The sequence below is a fragment of the Myotis nattereri genome (assembly GCF_964212035.1).
Source record: "Myotis nattereri genome assembly, chromosome: 4".
Taxonomy (NCBI): domain Eukaryota; kingdom Metazoa; phylum Chordata; class Mammalia; order Chiroptera; family Vespertilionidae; genus Myotis; species Myotis nattereri.
This window is the reverse complement of record NC_138079.1, coordinates 59,265,334-59,281,654: the sequence shown is the minus strand read 5'-3', so window position 1 is coordinate 59,281,654 and position 16,321 is coordinate 59,265,334. Positions and strand designations below refer to the sequence as shown.

The following is a 16,321-nucleotide window of genomic DNA, read 5'->3' as shown; positions in this document are numbered from 1 at the left end:
TATAATCTCAAGACTGTTTCCCTGTACTTGTTCCTTGATGATATTAAAACTAATTACCTATCAAGATGAAACGACATATCAAATATTTCATTTGATTACTGCTAATATAAGAACTTACTTGATCAAATATGCTTAAGAGTTGAATGCAATGCTAGATAGAATTGCAAAGCATAACTCAGAAACTTCTACTCCCAAATATCTAATTCCAGTAAATGGGGTGATCAATCTTGAGATTATTTTGACGATTAAATGACAATGCAGACACCATAGCAATTAGCATATGGTAAACATAGTAAATGTTAGCTGTTTATATATAGTTGTTATAATTATGACAGATTCTGACCTAAACTTAACTGGCACAGAATACATACCATTTTTTCATCTCATGGCACACATAAACTAATAACTAAAATTTTGCAGCGCACCAAAAAATGTTATAATTTTTGCTGATCTGACCAAAAATAGGTGTAATTTTGATTCGCTCACACTGGACATCTATTGTTGTGTTGGCGCTGGTCACCTTTTGTTTTTAATTTGACAATCTAAGGGAAAAGAGATCAGTGCCCCTGACTAAAGAGTCAGGTGTTGCATGTTTTAAAAATTCTTGTGGCACACTGGTTGAAAATCGCTGCGTTCATCACTTGCTTTACGCAAGCCCGTGCTACAGTAAGTTCAGTATTTCGGTTTCTGAAGCACTGCATTCCGCATCACAACACTGATGCTACATAAAGGCAGAGATCATGTCTGTCCTTTGTTAGGCACTCCAAAAAAAAAATTTTTTTTTTTTTTTTTAACGAATGCTTTCAGCCACTGCAAATGTTAGTAAAGAAACTGGAAGCGATGAAGCACACAGGCAGGGCAGGAGTGGCAGAAGAAGTCAGCACTGCGGACGCTGGAGCCTGAAAAAGCTGGTTTCTCGTGCAGGTTCAAACGTTCGGCAGCAGCAGTCGCTCATGAGGGCCCGCTGTGCGACCTCTCCCAGCCTCAGCTCCTTCTGTAAAGTGAGGATAATCATCCACCCCACGGGATCGTTGAGGGGTCTATGAGAAAACAGGCAAAGCACGTGGCGCACAGCTCCTGTCGGCTGTCCTTACTATTTTATCTCCCCTGGCACAAAAACTTTATTTCCCATTGTAGAATTTTCGACCGGAAAACAAAAGCCCATCGCCGCGTCGGGTAACCATGGTGCTAAAGTCGGCCCTGCTTCTGACTCCCACGAAGCCTCCCGGCACGCTGGGCAAGTGTTGCCCACGGGACTCCAAAGGTCGCGCCTCCCAGGAAGGCGTGGGGGACCTGGTGACAGAGACCGAGGGGCCACCGCCCTCGTCCCCGCTTCCTGGAAGCGCGCGAGGATGCAACCGATGAGGTGCGGTCATCAGCCCGCGGGCTGGAAAGCTGCAACGCACCGGAACGAGGGTGGGGGCGGCGATGGGCAGGGGGGCAGAGGCGGAAAACCGAAAATAAAAATAGCCACTTCTCCCCACCTAAGTCCCCAAACTCGAGAACTGCCTACTTTGGGGGAGCAAGACCGCAGCCCGGAGCAGCAGCTAAGCTCGGCTGTTCCCTGCGGAGCTGACACCTCTGGAACCCCAGACCCAAGAAATGAAAAAGGGAAGCCATGGAGGAGGAGGGGAAATGGAAACGCGAAACGACCCGCAGGGCGGTGCGGCCGCTCCTCCGCGCTGCCTTTCGCTCTGGCGCCGGCCCTCCGAGGCGCGCGCGGCTCCGGCTCCGCAGAGCTCGGCGGGAGACAAAGCAACTGCCCGGCGGCGGCCGGCTGCTCACCCTGGGCGACCAGGTTCCGCATCTCGGCTTTTCTTCGGCCTCGGGACCCTCACCTGCCACGGCTGCGGTTGGCACGCGAGCGGCTGGAGGTGGCCCACACCATACGGATCTCGGTTTCCCTTTGAATCCCGAGGGCAGGGGTGAGGTGTTGGTCAAGAGGCTCCAGCTGTCAGCGTGGACGCGGGTCCTCTTTCTTCAGTAACAGAAGAGCCACATGGAGGTAGTGCAAGGAACTACTACAGCCGAGAGCCTCCGCCACGCCTCCTCGCCCGCCCGCTTCGGGTCTCACTCGGACTCCTGGCCGGGCGGAACAATTTTCCGCCAGAGCCAAAGGTTCCGCCCTAACCTGCTTTGACCGGAGCTCCACCTCCTTAAGCCCCGGCCCTCTTAACGACTTAGTTAGTTCCGCTTCCGGCAGCACCAGATAAGTCGCGAGAGGAAGCTTAAATCCTGTCGCTTGCATTTAGGACCACTTCGGTGAGTGGTCGTTCAGGTGTGCTTTGTCATACCTAATGAATTTTAAAGTGAGGCGTAACCTGGCAGTCATTTCAAAGCCGTTCCCGTCGACTAGCCGAGGAAGGGTTTAATTGGATGTTGCGCAGGCGCCCTTGGGGCGACAGGGCCTTGCGGGGTCCCTGGTCTGCAGAACAGAAACTGGGCGATTTCCGTTTTCGGGCCTGGGGAGATGCCTAGTCGGTGGAACTGGGTTTTACTTAATGGTCGTTTTTCTGTTTGTGCTAAATTTAGCCGGACTTTGCCTTTAAGATGTAGCCGCTTAAACGCTCTGGAAATGCCCCTTTAAAGTAGCGTCCGAGTCTCCGAGTGAATTCAAAAGTTGAGTGCTGCACTTGGTTGACGTTGGAGAATTCTCCCCCTTACTTTAGCGTAGTTGTCATTTAATCTGGAATATTACCCTTTTGCTCCAAAAGAAAACCTCCTGTGCGGGGAGAAGCGCTTGCTTAAGAGAAAATGTTGTCTCGTTGTCTTAAAGGAAAAGTACCCATTTTATCTCTATGGGTTTTCCTTAAATGGGCGTTTCTAACCTAAAGTGGAGAAGTAATTTTCAAAAGGAAATTCATTTATCGCATGTGACTTCATTTCGATGCATTTGGAGATGAAGACATTTTTGTTAAGCGGATGTGTACGTTGAAATGAAGCGCAGATTACAGCGAATTGTCTGGGATATTTAGATTTCCCAGTCTTGGACGCTGCATAAAATTGTGCTCTTAACATTGTTCAGTGATTAAAATAGAAAGAATTAAGAAGTAAAATTCTGATCACAAGTTAACATGCGTATTGGAATATTAGTGATTTTGAGTTTTTAACTTGGAACAAATGCATGTAACTTTTAGAGGCTTAACTTGGTGGCCTTGATGGGTTTTGCCCTTGGTGAAACAGTGAAATCCTGATTTTATTTAAAGTGATGCTTCACTGCCTTTACTGCACACACAAGATAAAATTATTGAAGGAATTAAGTAATAAATATTAGCAGATATTCATTGATTTTATTTGATGTTGTGCAAGGGATAGAGTGTAAACAGTTCAGCCAAAGATGACTGACATTTCCTCTTGCAAAGCCAGGAGTGGTAATGAGCCACCTTCGTTCAGGACCTTTTCTTTTTCTGACTGTCCTAAATTGTCGATTAGGTAAGGATTTCACAAACATCACTTGTATTTGCGGTGACGGTGGAGCTGGAGAGCATTGCGCCTTCTCCAAGCCGCACGGCGAACCACCGATGGCGGGGTGGGACCTGGGGCCCCTCCCAGGGCGCGGCTCTTGGCGCGGATGTCAGCCCTCGCATCTCCCTGTGCTTGTGGGCTGGTTTGGTGATGCACCGGGTGTCAGGATTAATTCCGATAGCCTTATGGAATGGCTCAATGAGGATAACCTCAGAGAATTTGGAACATATGCCCTCTTTTAACTCAATTTCAGACATGGAGGGAGAGGAAAGAGAGATAGAAACATCCATGATGAGAATCATTGATCGGCTGCCTCCTGCACGCCTCCTACTGGGGATCCAGCCCCCAACATAGGCATGTAGAATGGAACCTTGACCTTCTGGTTCAGAGGTCAATGCTCAACCACCAAAGCACAGGGGGAGTGGAGAGGGGTTTCGAGGGGCCAAATGGTGAATATACTTTGAAAAGAAAAAAAATCTGGTTCTTTAAGTTATTTTTTTAGGTAAATACCAGGTATTAGCAGCAAACTTTTAACCATCTATTTAAAACACTACTTTTGTGAACTGATTTTCTTCCTTTTCCATTTTCTATGTGTCCTTGTCATCTGTGTCTACTTCCAGAACTATAAGCTTATGACCCCTTTAGACTGTAATCTCATTATAAAGTATGCAGCTGTTGAGTTTTCTAGGTTTCATTGTTAGTAAAACATATACTTTGCCAGAAAACATTAATCAACCATTAAAGAAAGGAGTGAGGTTTTAAAATCTTATTCCTTGTAAAGATTTTGAGAAGTGTTCTGTGTTACTTTGAACAGCTTGATATGGATAATAATACTTAAGTATTTAAACAATAATTATATATTGGTTTACCATTTGTAAAGGACTTCCAAATTCACTATCTCATTGATCCATGTAATTGTGAAAAAGGTGGAATAAGTATTATGTCCTTTTTCTAAATGTGGATACTGAGGCTTAAGTAACTCACTCACTAGAAAATGCTGACTCCTAAAAGCCTTATCTTCTTAGACAGACCGTACTACTGGTGCCACATGTACGCAAGTAAAGTAATGTTTTCCCAAAGTGAACTTTGGAACATGTGCCCTCTTTTAATTCAATGCTAACTCTTCTGTTAGGAAATGCAAGTACTTCTTTACTTATTGACAAATAGTTGAATGATCATTGTGTCCCAAACACTGTGTGAAACAATGTAAGCACTAAGAATTAATAAGATCTATTCTTTATTTATAATTTATTTTATTTTATTTTTTAAATATATTTTATTGAGTTTTCACAGAGAGAAAGAGAGAGGGATAGAGAGTTAGAAACATCGATGAGAGAGAAACATCAATCAGCTGCCTCTTGCACACCTCCTACTGGGGATGTGCCCGCAACCCAGGTACATGCCCTGGCCGGAGTCGAACCTGGGACCTTTCAGTCCGCAGGCCGACGCTCTATCCACTGAGCCAAACCGGTCAGGGCCTTTATTTATAATTTAAATTACTTATTACAGAATCACTTTATAACATTTACTATCAATTCTCGTCATTGGTAATACTTAGTATTGTTAAGTTTGTTTTGTTTAGTTGTTGTTTTGCCATTTTGATGGATATGTACTGGAATCTTTTAGTGGTTTAATTTGCATTTTTCATTGTGTAATGGTGCTGAGTATCTTTTCATGTGTTTATTTACCACCCATATCTTCTTTGATGAGTGTCTGTTCAAATCCTTTGCCCATTTTTAAAATTGAATTTTCTTCTCATTATTGAGCTTAGGTGAACGCTTTATAAATTATGGACATAAGTTACTAGTATTTATTATATACTAGTATATGTACTTCAAATATTTCTTAATTGTAATTTCTCTTTTTCTTTTCTTAACAGTATCTTTAAAAGAACAAAATTTTAATTTTTTTCTTTTGTGAATGTTCTTTTTGTTTGTACGTAAACTCACAAAGATTTTCCTTTTTGTTATCTTCTAGAACAGGAGTGGGGAAACTTTTTTGTGCCAAGGGACCATTCGGATATTTATAACATCATCCCTGGGCCATACAAAATTATCAATTAAAAATTAGCTTGCTATATTTGATCAAACATTTAATTAACTCACCCCTAATGCCTTTGCAGGGCCAGACCAAAGTATTATGTGGGCCTACAATAGCCCGAGAGCCGAACGTTCCCCACCCCTATTCTAGAAGTTCTATAGTTTCAGGTTTTACCTTTTGGTCTATGACCCACAGTGGGTTAATTTTTATAGTTGGTGCAAGATAAGAGTTGAGGTTCGTCTTTTTTTTCCATATTGATATTTAGTTGTTCCAGCAACATTTCTTGTGAATATTATTAATTCTCTGCTAAATTACTTTGGTGCTTTTTTCAAACATCAATTTATCATTTCTGTGTGGCTTTTTTCCTAGACACTATTCTCTTCAATAGGCCAACGGCTCTCATTTTGCCAGTACCACACCGTCCTGATTACTACCGATATACCCCATAGATATTGCAGGTTCAGTTCCAGACCACCGTAATAAAGTGAATATCACAATAGCAAATCACACACAGTTTTTGTTCTCCCAGTAAATATAAAAGTTATGTTTACACTATACTGTAGTCTGTTATAAAGTACACAATAACATTCTATAAAAAATATACTTACCTTAATTAAAAAATACTTTATTGCTAAAAAGTGCTAATCATCATCTGAGCCTTCAGTGAGTCATAATCTTTTTGCTGGCTGAGGGTCTTGCCTAGATGTTGATGGCTGCTGACCAATTAGGGTGGTGGTTGCTGAATGTTGGGGGTGGCTGTGGCGGTTTCTTAAAAAAGACAAAAATGAAGTTTTCTGCATTGAAAACTTGTCCTTTCGTGAACAATTTCTCTGTACCATACAATGCTGTTTGACAGCATTTTGCCCACATTAGAAGTCTCACAAATCCTGCACTGCTTTATGCACTAGTTTATATGATATTCGAAATTCTTTGTTGTCATTGCAGCAATCTTCATAGCATCTTCACTAGGAATAGGTTCCATCTTAAGAAACCACTTTGCTTATCCATAAGAAGCAGCTCCTCATCTGTTAAAGATTCATTGTGAGATTGTAGTAATTCAGTCACATTGTTATGCGCTACAGCTAATTCTTGCTCTTTTGCTGTTTCCATCATATATGCAGTACTTCCTCCATTGAAGTCTTGAATCCCTCAATGTTGTCACTGAGGGTTGGAATCAACTTCTTCCAAACTCCTGTTCATGTTGATATTTTTACCTCTTTCTATGAATCACAAATGTTCTTAATGGTATTTAGAATGGTGAATCCTTTCCAAAAGATTTTCAATTTACTTTGCCCAGATCCAGAGGAATCACTTTGGCAGCTCTAGCCTTATGTAATATATTTCTTAAATACAGTCATGCACCGCAAAATGACCTTTTGATCAGTGATGGACCACATATACGATAGTGGTCCCATAAGATCATAATGGAGTTGAAAAATTCCTGTTGCCAAATGACATAGCCATCCTAACATCCTAATGCAATGCTTTACTTATGAGTTACTGGTCTATGTATTTTCTATACTATACTTTTTGTTGTTTTAGGGTGTACTCTTTATACTTACATTAGAAAGTTTGCTGTTAAACAGTATGCAGTGTTACACCAGCAGCAGCCTCATATATCTTGTGTTTACTGCATTTCTTTTTTTTTTTTTTTTTTTTTTTTTATATTTTATTGATTTTTTACAGAGAGGAAGGGAGAGAGATAGAGAGTTAGAAACATCGATGAGAGAGAAACATCGATCAGCTGCCTCCTGCACATCTCCCACTGGGGATGTGCCCGCAACCCAGGTACATGCCCTTGACCGGAATCGAACCTGGGACCTTTCAGTCCGCAGGCCGACGCTCTATCCACTGAGCCAAACCGGTTTCGGCTGCATTTCTTTTTAAAAAAATCTTTATTGTTGAAAGTATTATATACTCCCTCCCCCCCCCTCCATAAACCTTTTCCAGCCTGCTCCCGTCCTCCCTCACCACCCCATTGTCTGTGTCTGTGGGTTATGCATATATTCATACAAGGTCATTGGTTGATCTCTTCCCACCCACCCTCCCCTGTCTTCCCTCTGAGGTTCAACAGCCTGTTCATGTTCCTATGACTCTGGATCTATTTTTAATCATCAGTTTATTTGGTTCATTAGATTCCATATATGAGTGAGATCATGTGATACTTTATCTTTTTCTGACTGGCTTATTTCGCTCAGCATAATACTCTCCAGGTTCATCCATGCTGTTTTAAGTGTTAAGAGCTCTTTCTTTTTTATTGCTGTGTAGTATTCCATTGTGTAAATGTAACAAAGTTTTTTTATTCACTCATCTGCTGATGGGCAGTTAGGCTGTTTCCAGGTCTTAGCTATTGTAAACCCTAATGCTGTGAATACTGTTTCTTGATTGCATCATTTTTTTCTTGTGCTTGATTTAATCTCATGTTGTTTTGTACAGTAACATGCTATACAAGCTTGTAACCTAGGAGCAGTAGGCTATACTATATAGCTTAGAAATACAGTGGGCTATACCATCTAAGTTTGTTAAGTGCACTCTATAATGTTAGCACTATGATGAAATTGCTTAAGGATATATTTATTTCTCAGAACTATCCCCATTATTCAGTGGCACATGACTGTAATAAGACTTGAAGGTCAAATTACCCCTTGACCCATGGGCTTCAGAATGGATGTTGTGTTAGCAGGCATGAAAATAACATTAATCTCATTGTACATCTTCATCAGAGCTCTTAGTTGATCAGGTGCATTGTCAGTAAGCAGTAATATTTAGAAAGGAATGCTTGTTTTTTTCTGAACAGTAGTTCTCAACAGTGGTCTTAAAATATTCAGTAAATCCATGTTGTGCTGTTATTCAGGATTTGTTTTTCCACTTATAGAGCAAAGGCAGAGTAGATTTAGCATAATTCTTAAGGATCCTTGGATTTTGGGAATGGTAAATGAGCACTGGCTTCACTAGTCCCTAACCAAAGTCAGCCTGTTCTTTGAAGTTTTAAAGCCAGGCATTGACTTCTCTCTAGCTATGAAAGTCCTAGATGTCATCTTCATCATCTTAACTGTATTTTAAAGTGTATAGTTTAATGGCATTAAGTACATTTACATTGCTGTGTAACCATCACCACCATCCATCTTCTGAAATGCTTTTTTTCTTGCATAACTGAAACTCTTTACCAACAATAACTCTCCTTTACTCCCAACCCTCACACCCTGACAAACACCGTTCTATAAATTTAACTTCTCTGGGTACCTCATATATATAGACTTATACAGTATGTGTTTCTGTTACTGACGTATTTTACATTAGCCATAATGTTCATGTTTTAGTGTGTGCCAAAATTTCCTTCCTGTTTAAGGTTAATAATTATTCCATTGTATGCATACAGTATATCCCATTTTGTTTATCCATTCATCCAGTGATGGACACTTGGGTTGCTGCCACCTTTTGGCTGTTGTGAATAATGCTGCTATGAACTTGGATGTCAAAGCAGTCTCTTAACCTTAATAGAATGTAAACTCCATAAGTGTCAAGAGGATACATGTCTTGTTTATTATTGTATCTCCAGTGTGTGTCCAGCACATAGCAGGAGCTCAATACTATTTTTTTAGATCAGTGAGTAAACCTCATATTTGTCTCTAGCAACTGTCCTGTAATTCTTTGCCTTCATAACTAAACTTAAGCTTATTATATACACTTTTTCAATGCCTATTCATTTTATACCTCCTTGGTCAGGTTTCCACTTGCCCTATGCTACTCTATTACCAAAACCACTAGACAAATTTTAGTTCTGATATTATGTAACCTCTCCTCTACTTTGTGTTCAAGAGCTCTTTATTCCCTAGACTTCTATGACAGAACCTCTTCTGGATTTTTTCCTGTTTCTCTGGCTAATCTCATGTTGCTGAGGGATTTTCAATATATTTGGGAGAGCGACATATAAACTAGTAAGTTGAATAAAGTGTTGCAGATTTTATGAAAGTGGTGCATGTACTGTAGGTGCACCAAGGAAGGTGTGTACAATTCTACCTGAGAGGAAATGGATGTGGTCAGGAAGGATTCATAGATGAGTGTATTCATTAATGTGAATGTTAAAGGATAAGGATATGTCTACTGTTCTTCTTATTAGGTGTACTTTCCATGAAATCCTTCTTCCACTGCCTTAACGTTATCTACATGCTTAGGTCATCCATGAGCTCAATACAACATGTTCACTACTGTCATTGTTCTCCCTAAGCCAGAACTTCAGAAGTGATCCCAGACTCTTAATTTTATTCACTCACACATCCAGTGAGTCACGATTCTTATAAAATGTATCTGCCCATTTCCACTGATATTTCTTTTTTTTTTTTGGTTTTTATTTTTATTTATTTATTTTTTTATTTATTGCTTAAAGTATTACAAAAGGTATTACATATGTGTCCATTTTATCCCCCCGCCCTAGACAGTCCCCTAGCCTCCCCTATCCCCCAGTGTCTTATGTCCATTGGTTATGCTTATATGCATGCATACAAGTCCTTTAGTTGATCTCTTACCCCCCTGATATTTCTTTGACTCAGACTTTTATCATTTCTTGCCTCAATTATGCAGTTGTCCCCTAACTGTACTGACCTTTCTGTTTTTCCACCCCAATCTGTCTTTCTTATTGGTGCAGAATGGACTTTGTGGGGTAGAAAAACTATAAATGCAGCCTGTAAATGTCAGCCTCCTAGGGCACAGCAGCAGGGAGAGAAAAGCCGAAAATGATTCTGGATGGGGTGGGGGTGGGGCCAAACAGAAAACAAGTGCAGGATCATTCCTTTCAACTGAAAATATGAAAGAAAAAATTTTCTTCTTAAAGAAAACTAAAGTAGAGAAGTTTTCCTTTATTTTGGTCTATACAACCAGATTTTTCTTTATAATATAGAGAAGGTATGCATAAAATAAAAAATAATTTCTGATCAAAAAAGCAGCTTATGTATAGTTCAGAAGAGTGCATGAGCTCTAGAATAACTAAATATCTCCTTTCTTCTTTATTATATGAACATTTCCAAAATATACCTTTCTCATAAATGATTTGAATAGGGTTTTTTTTTGTTTTGCATTTTTCAATGACCATAAATATATATAGAAGTAATATAAAACTGAATTTCTCTCTTTATAACCTATCGTTTATTTAAATGTCTCATAACAGAATCATCCTATATAAGTAACACTTTAGTTAATGGTATTGAGAGACTTTAAACAAAACTTTTTGAAGTGTACTTGTTCATTTCCTTTTTTCCTCAGTATGTGGAAAATTGTCAACATTTCTTACCACGTGGAAAGAGACAAGATAATTTGTCATGATATATCTCAAAAATAACATTTGAATATTTTAGTTCATATACATTACTGTTCCTTTTCTGTACTACAAATTATCTCTATCAGGTAATATTTTGTGAATATTCAATTCATATGTAAAGCAGAAGTGTGACAGTCTGAACTGAAAAAGCAACTGAATTAGCTTATCATTTAAATTGTATCTTAAAATATATATGTATATATACATACATATATATATATTCATATTGATTTTAGAGAGAGGAAGGGAAAGGAAAAGAAGGATAGAAACATCAATGATGAGAGAGAATCCTTGATCTGCTGAAAGAAAGTCAAGAAAATTCTATGATCCTATATAATAAAAGCCTAATATGCTGAGTGTCTGGTTGTCCTGCACGCCCCCTACTGGGGATCGAGCTGCAACCCAGGCATATGCCCTGACTGGGAATCCAACCGTGACTTCCTGGTTCATAGGTCTATGCTCAACCACAGAGCCACATCAGCCGGCTAAATTATATCTTTAAATATCTTTTTCCTAGGTTCACAATGGTACGTAGTGGAAAAAACGGTGAACTTCATCTTAAACAAATTGCATATTATAAACGAGCTGGTGAATATCATCCAACTACACTACCGAGTGAGAGAAGTGGAATAAGAAGAGCAGCAAAAAAATTTGTCTTCAAAGGTAAAATTAAGGCCCCAAATCTTGAATATAGAGTTAATATAGATGCTTCTCCATATGTGTTCTTTATGGAATCCTGAAAGTTTCTGTAGTAATTGGTTGTTGCTAAACAATTACTAGTTGAATTGATGATGCCATTCAATCAAAAGCAAAATAAAAATCACACAGAAGTTAACTGAAGGCCATGAAAAGGGCATTTAAATTTATAGACAGAAAAGATACCTTGGAATAAAAAACAATAACCTATACCTAAATTAACCTTGCCTGCTTTTTCCCTCAGGTGGTTTCTGCACTAATGGTATATTTTGAAGACTCATGTTACTATCCATGAAAAACTTATTTGATGCTTAATATGAAAATGTTGACAAAGTTAACTTGTTTGTTTACTATACTTATTTCTGTGGTTCCCTCCTTTCACTGCCATTAAATAATTTCTGAATGGGTTAAATATTAGTCAGTAGAATATATGTATTGAAAGTTTATGATAATTTTTGCCTCTTTTTCTTCCAAAGGGTAAGGGAAGTTAGGAATGAGATAAGTAAGAGGTATAGTCACAGATAACTGAATGTTGGTGCTATTAATGGGAGTTTTGGCTAGAGGCACAGAATCAGGCTTTCCTCAAAGAAAGTCAAGAAAATTCTATGATCCTATATCAGTGATGGTGAACCTATGACACGCGTGCCAGAGGTGACACGCGAACTCATTTTTTTGGTTGATTTTTCTTTGTTAAATGGCATTTAAATATATAAAATAAATATCAAAAATATAAGTCTTTGTTTTACTATGGTTGCAAAGATCAAAAAATTTCTATATGTGACACGGCACCACAGTTAAGTTAGGGTTTTTCAAAATGCTGACACGCCGAGCTCAAAAGGTTCACCATCACTGTCCTATATAATCTACACTAATAAAAGAGAAAGATGCAAATTGACCATATATTCGCAACACCCACCAGCCAGTCAGGAGTGAGTGTGCAAATTAACCCAACAAAGATGGCGAGTTAATTTGCATATGCAGGTGGCCGGGGATGGGGCAGGACACTTGCGTCATCACTATGGCAATGACGCAGGCGTTCCACACCGCCCCAGCCGCTCCAGGCCTCTGGGCAGCATGGGAAGGCGGAAAGGTGGCTCCAGGCCAGAGTGAAGGCGGAAAGGCAACTCCGGCCAGAGCGAAGGCGGTGCCAGCAGCCAGGGGAAGGAAGGCCCATTCTTGCACTAATCTTCATGCATCGGGCCTCTAGTAAAAGCCTAATATGCTAAGTGTCCAGTTGTCCAGTCATCTATTCAACCAATCAAAGCGTAATATGCTAATGATATGCTACGGCTGCTCAACCGCTTGCTATGACGTGCACTGACCACCAGGGGCAGACATCGACTGGTCACCAGTTGCTGTGATATGCACTGACCACCAGGGGGCAGACAGTCGACTGGTTGACTAGTCACTATGACGTGCACTGACCACCAGAGGGCAGATGCTCTGACTGGTAGGTTAGCTTGCTGCTGGGGTCTGGCTGATTGGGACTGAGTGAGATGGGCCGGATACACCCTGGAGTCCTCTCACGGTATCTTTCTGGCAGGTCAACCTCCCTTGTCCCTCTCCAACCCTCTCATGCATTGGTGGGATCCCTTGGCCTGGCCTGCACCCTCTTACAATCTGGGACCTCTTGGGGGATGTCAGAGAGCTGGTTTTGGCCCGACCCTGCAGGCCAGGCTTAGGGACCCCACTGGGGCATGAATTTGTGCACCGGTCCTCTAGTAACAAATAAATACCTATTCATTTCTCCCTGTGTACATAACTCCTTTAAGTTTAAGAACAGACATACTTCTTAGACTAAAGTGAGGATTCATTGATTAATTTATTTAATCATTTATGTAAAAAATGTTTACAAAGTTCCTAATGAGCAGGTCACATCTCAGCCTTGGAGATACATTGATGAATAAGACAGTAAGGTTCCTGCCCTCAAGTTGCTTAAATTCAAGGAAGGACTGTTCCACTGAGCATGTGCTCAATTCATCATATTAGTAACTTAGTGGTGTAATCTGGGTTTCGAACAGTTACCTCATCTACACTGGAGAGGCGATGTTTCTCTCCCTGCTAGATTCTTGTCAGGTATCCTCCAAAGGAAAACAAACTATCTTGAGGATTAGTGTTCTCCCACTTTCTGGCTTTACCAACCCCACCTCCAACTCAAATCCAGAAAAATTTTAAGAAAGGTGGTTGCTTACAAAAATGGAGTTATGATGAAATACTATTTCAGAAAATTCTGTTCCTGAAGTGGCTTATCTAGTGCTCCTCATACATATCTGGTAAGTCTAACAGCTGAGAGCCTTTCAGATTGTACGTTAATATCATTACAAATATTCTCTCTTAGAGATAAAAAGGTTTGTAATTTTTTAAAATAAATCCCTCATGGTTTAAATAAAGATAAGGCTGTGATCATCTTAAAATTATATAGATCTCTAAAAATTGCAATTATATTTTTGTCTCCTTTATTCTAGATAAAAAGTTGTTTTATGTTGGAAAAGACAGAAAACAAAATCGGTTGGTAATTATTTCAGAAGAAGAAAAAAAGAAAGTCCTAAGAGAATGCCATGAAAACAACACTGGAGCCCATCATGGCATATCCAGAACCCTCACTCTAGTGGAATCCAATTACTACTGGACTTCTGTGACCAATGATGTCAAACAGTGGGTATGGCTGTTATTTAGAATATTTTGAATAATGTATCTGTAATAGATATCCAAAATTCATTGCTCCAGATTTACTCTGGATAGCAGTTTTCATTTACCAATTAACTGCCACGATATTTTGAACTTAATTTAAAAAGGCCTGCCGCTTGTGTCTTTAGATGCTTATGGCGTACAAATGGTTTAGTACCTTTTGTGTGGGTAATTTTTTTAAATATATTTTATTGATTTGTTACAGAGAGGAAGGGAGAGGGATAGAGAGTTAGAAACATCAATGAGCGAGAAACATCGATCAGCTGCCTCCTGCACACTCCCTACTGGGGATGTGCCTGCAGCCAAGGTACATGCCCTTGACAGGAATCGAACCTGGGACCCTTGAGTCTGCAGGCCGCCGTTCTATCCACTGAGCCAAACTGGTTAAGGCTGTGTGGGTAATTTTTGTACAGAAAATTTTGTGTGCTTTATTTTCCTTCCTTCGGAATTCTTCTTTAAAATCACTAAAATATAATTTGAACTAGAACAAAGCATTATTTAAACATTATATTTAGACAGATTTTTTAGAACTAGACTTTCATCATTGATCTCTATATAGGCAGAATAAAAATGGGGTTGAAATTCCTTTAACTAAATGACCTCATTGATGGCAGTCATCCAATCTTGATGTGAATTCTTAAAGTGAATATGTTCATAAAAAGTCAGGTCCTATGTATGCTCTCATCTTTTGTGCCCATTTCATCTTGCCATAGAAAATGTCAAATATGGCAGAAACCTAAAACCAACTAAACACAAAGTCAAGTTGTGAAGATAATGAAATTAGTCTGAGTTTTGTAACTTTATAAACCTACTAGGACATTCAACTTCTTATAATAAAAAGTTCACCCAGAAATTCTGGGATTCTTGCTGGTAGGTGAACTGATTTCTACTCTTTTTAGTACACTCAATTTGCAAATGGTAGGAATTCCGTGATATATATGTGAGATCCTTTTAATAATTATAATAGTGCATCTAAAGGATGGTCATTTTAGGCATAAATAATTAAACCAACACTTAAAAAAGTATAATTTATGAGTTGTCAGTTTATGAATCTATGCAGGTATTCCAAAGACCTGGATATTTGTATTTTCCTTTAGAATCTGCCACAGTTCCTTTACAGACATTTGATGAAATCTTTGTCAAATTTGAGGATGGATATGATTTTTGAAAATAACCAGGTTATTTGTATATAAGTTGTAAAATAAAACTTTTCATAAAAATTAATTATACATTGATATTTCTCTCCCTCCCTCCCCCCTCCCTCCCTCCTTTTCCATCTCCCTCCCTTCCCCTTCCTCTCTCTAAAAAATAACCTATAAAAAAGTGACTATAATTGAATAAGATTGTTTTAAAATTTTGTTTAGGGGTTGGTTTAAAACTAGTTTCCAAAGTGGAATTCCAGAAATATGTTGAGCAATGACACCATCCATAAGTTCATCAATTGATCTCATCTCATTCACATGAGAGCTCCATGATAGCATGGGTTTTGTTTTTGTCCATTCTCTTTTCCCAGAACCTAAAGGAATTTTTGGTATCTATAAATATTGTTTGAATAAAATTATGTGTTAATAAATATTTGTTGAAGTAGATGTATAAATTAATTTATTGGAGTGATAATTTTTTAAAAAACCTTTTGCTTATAGAAATTATATTTACATACTGATTTCAAATTATAGCAAAGTTGTCTTAAGATCTATTCATTTCATAAGTATTTATTGAATGTAAGCCAGAATTATGTTCCATTTGAGTAAAACTCCTTAAGATGGTCATTGAAGCCCTAACCGGTTTGGCTCAGTGGATAGAGCGGCGGCCTGCGAACTCAAGGGTCCTAGGTTCGATTCTGGTCAAGGGCATGTACCTTGGTTGTCGGCACATCCCCAGTAGGGAGTGTGCAGGAGGCAGCTGATCGATGTTTCTCTCTCATCGATGTTTCTAACTCTCTATCCCTCTCCCTTCCTCTCTGTAAAAAATCAATAAAATATATATTTTTAAAAAAAGATGGTCATTGAATAGTATAGCAACTAATATTTACTTATTATCTTGAATAGGAGGTTTTATTTTATTCTAGAATAATCCAAAAATTTCTTCTTCAATACACAAAGTACCTATTAACTATTA

At 39.1% G+C, this 16,321-nt stretch overlaps 2 protein-coding genes across 2 annotated transcripts in view; one reads left to right on the top strand and one right to left on the bottom strand.

The window, feature by feature from the left end:
* The window catches only part of PPIP5K2 (diphosphoinositol pentakisphosphate kinase 2), a 66,085-nt gene extending 64,594 nt beyond the window's left edge, over nucleotides 1-1,491 (bottom strand). Inside the window, exon 1 of the mRNA XM_081089060.1 lies at nucleotides 372-1,491. The gene's annotated coding sequence lies outside the window, so the exon portion shown is untranslated. The remainder of the gene's footprint in view (nucleotides 1-371) is intronic.
* Nucleotides 1,361-16,321, top strand: part of GIN1 (gypsy retrotransposon integrase 1) — a 27,705-nt gene continuing 12,744 nt past the window's right edge. The window contains exons 1-3 of the mRNA XM_081089061.1: nucleotides 1,361-2,262; nucleotides 11,337-11,482; nucleotides 13,981-14,174. Coding sequence (XP_080945187.1) covers nucleotides 11,344-11,482; nucleotides 13,981-14,174 — 333 coding nt within the window. The 5' untranslated portion in view covers nucleotides 1,361-2,262; nucleotides 11,337-11,343. The remainder of the gene's footprint in view (nucleotides 2,263-11,336; nucleotides 11,483-13,980; nucleotides 14,175-16,321) is intronic.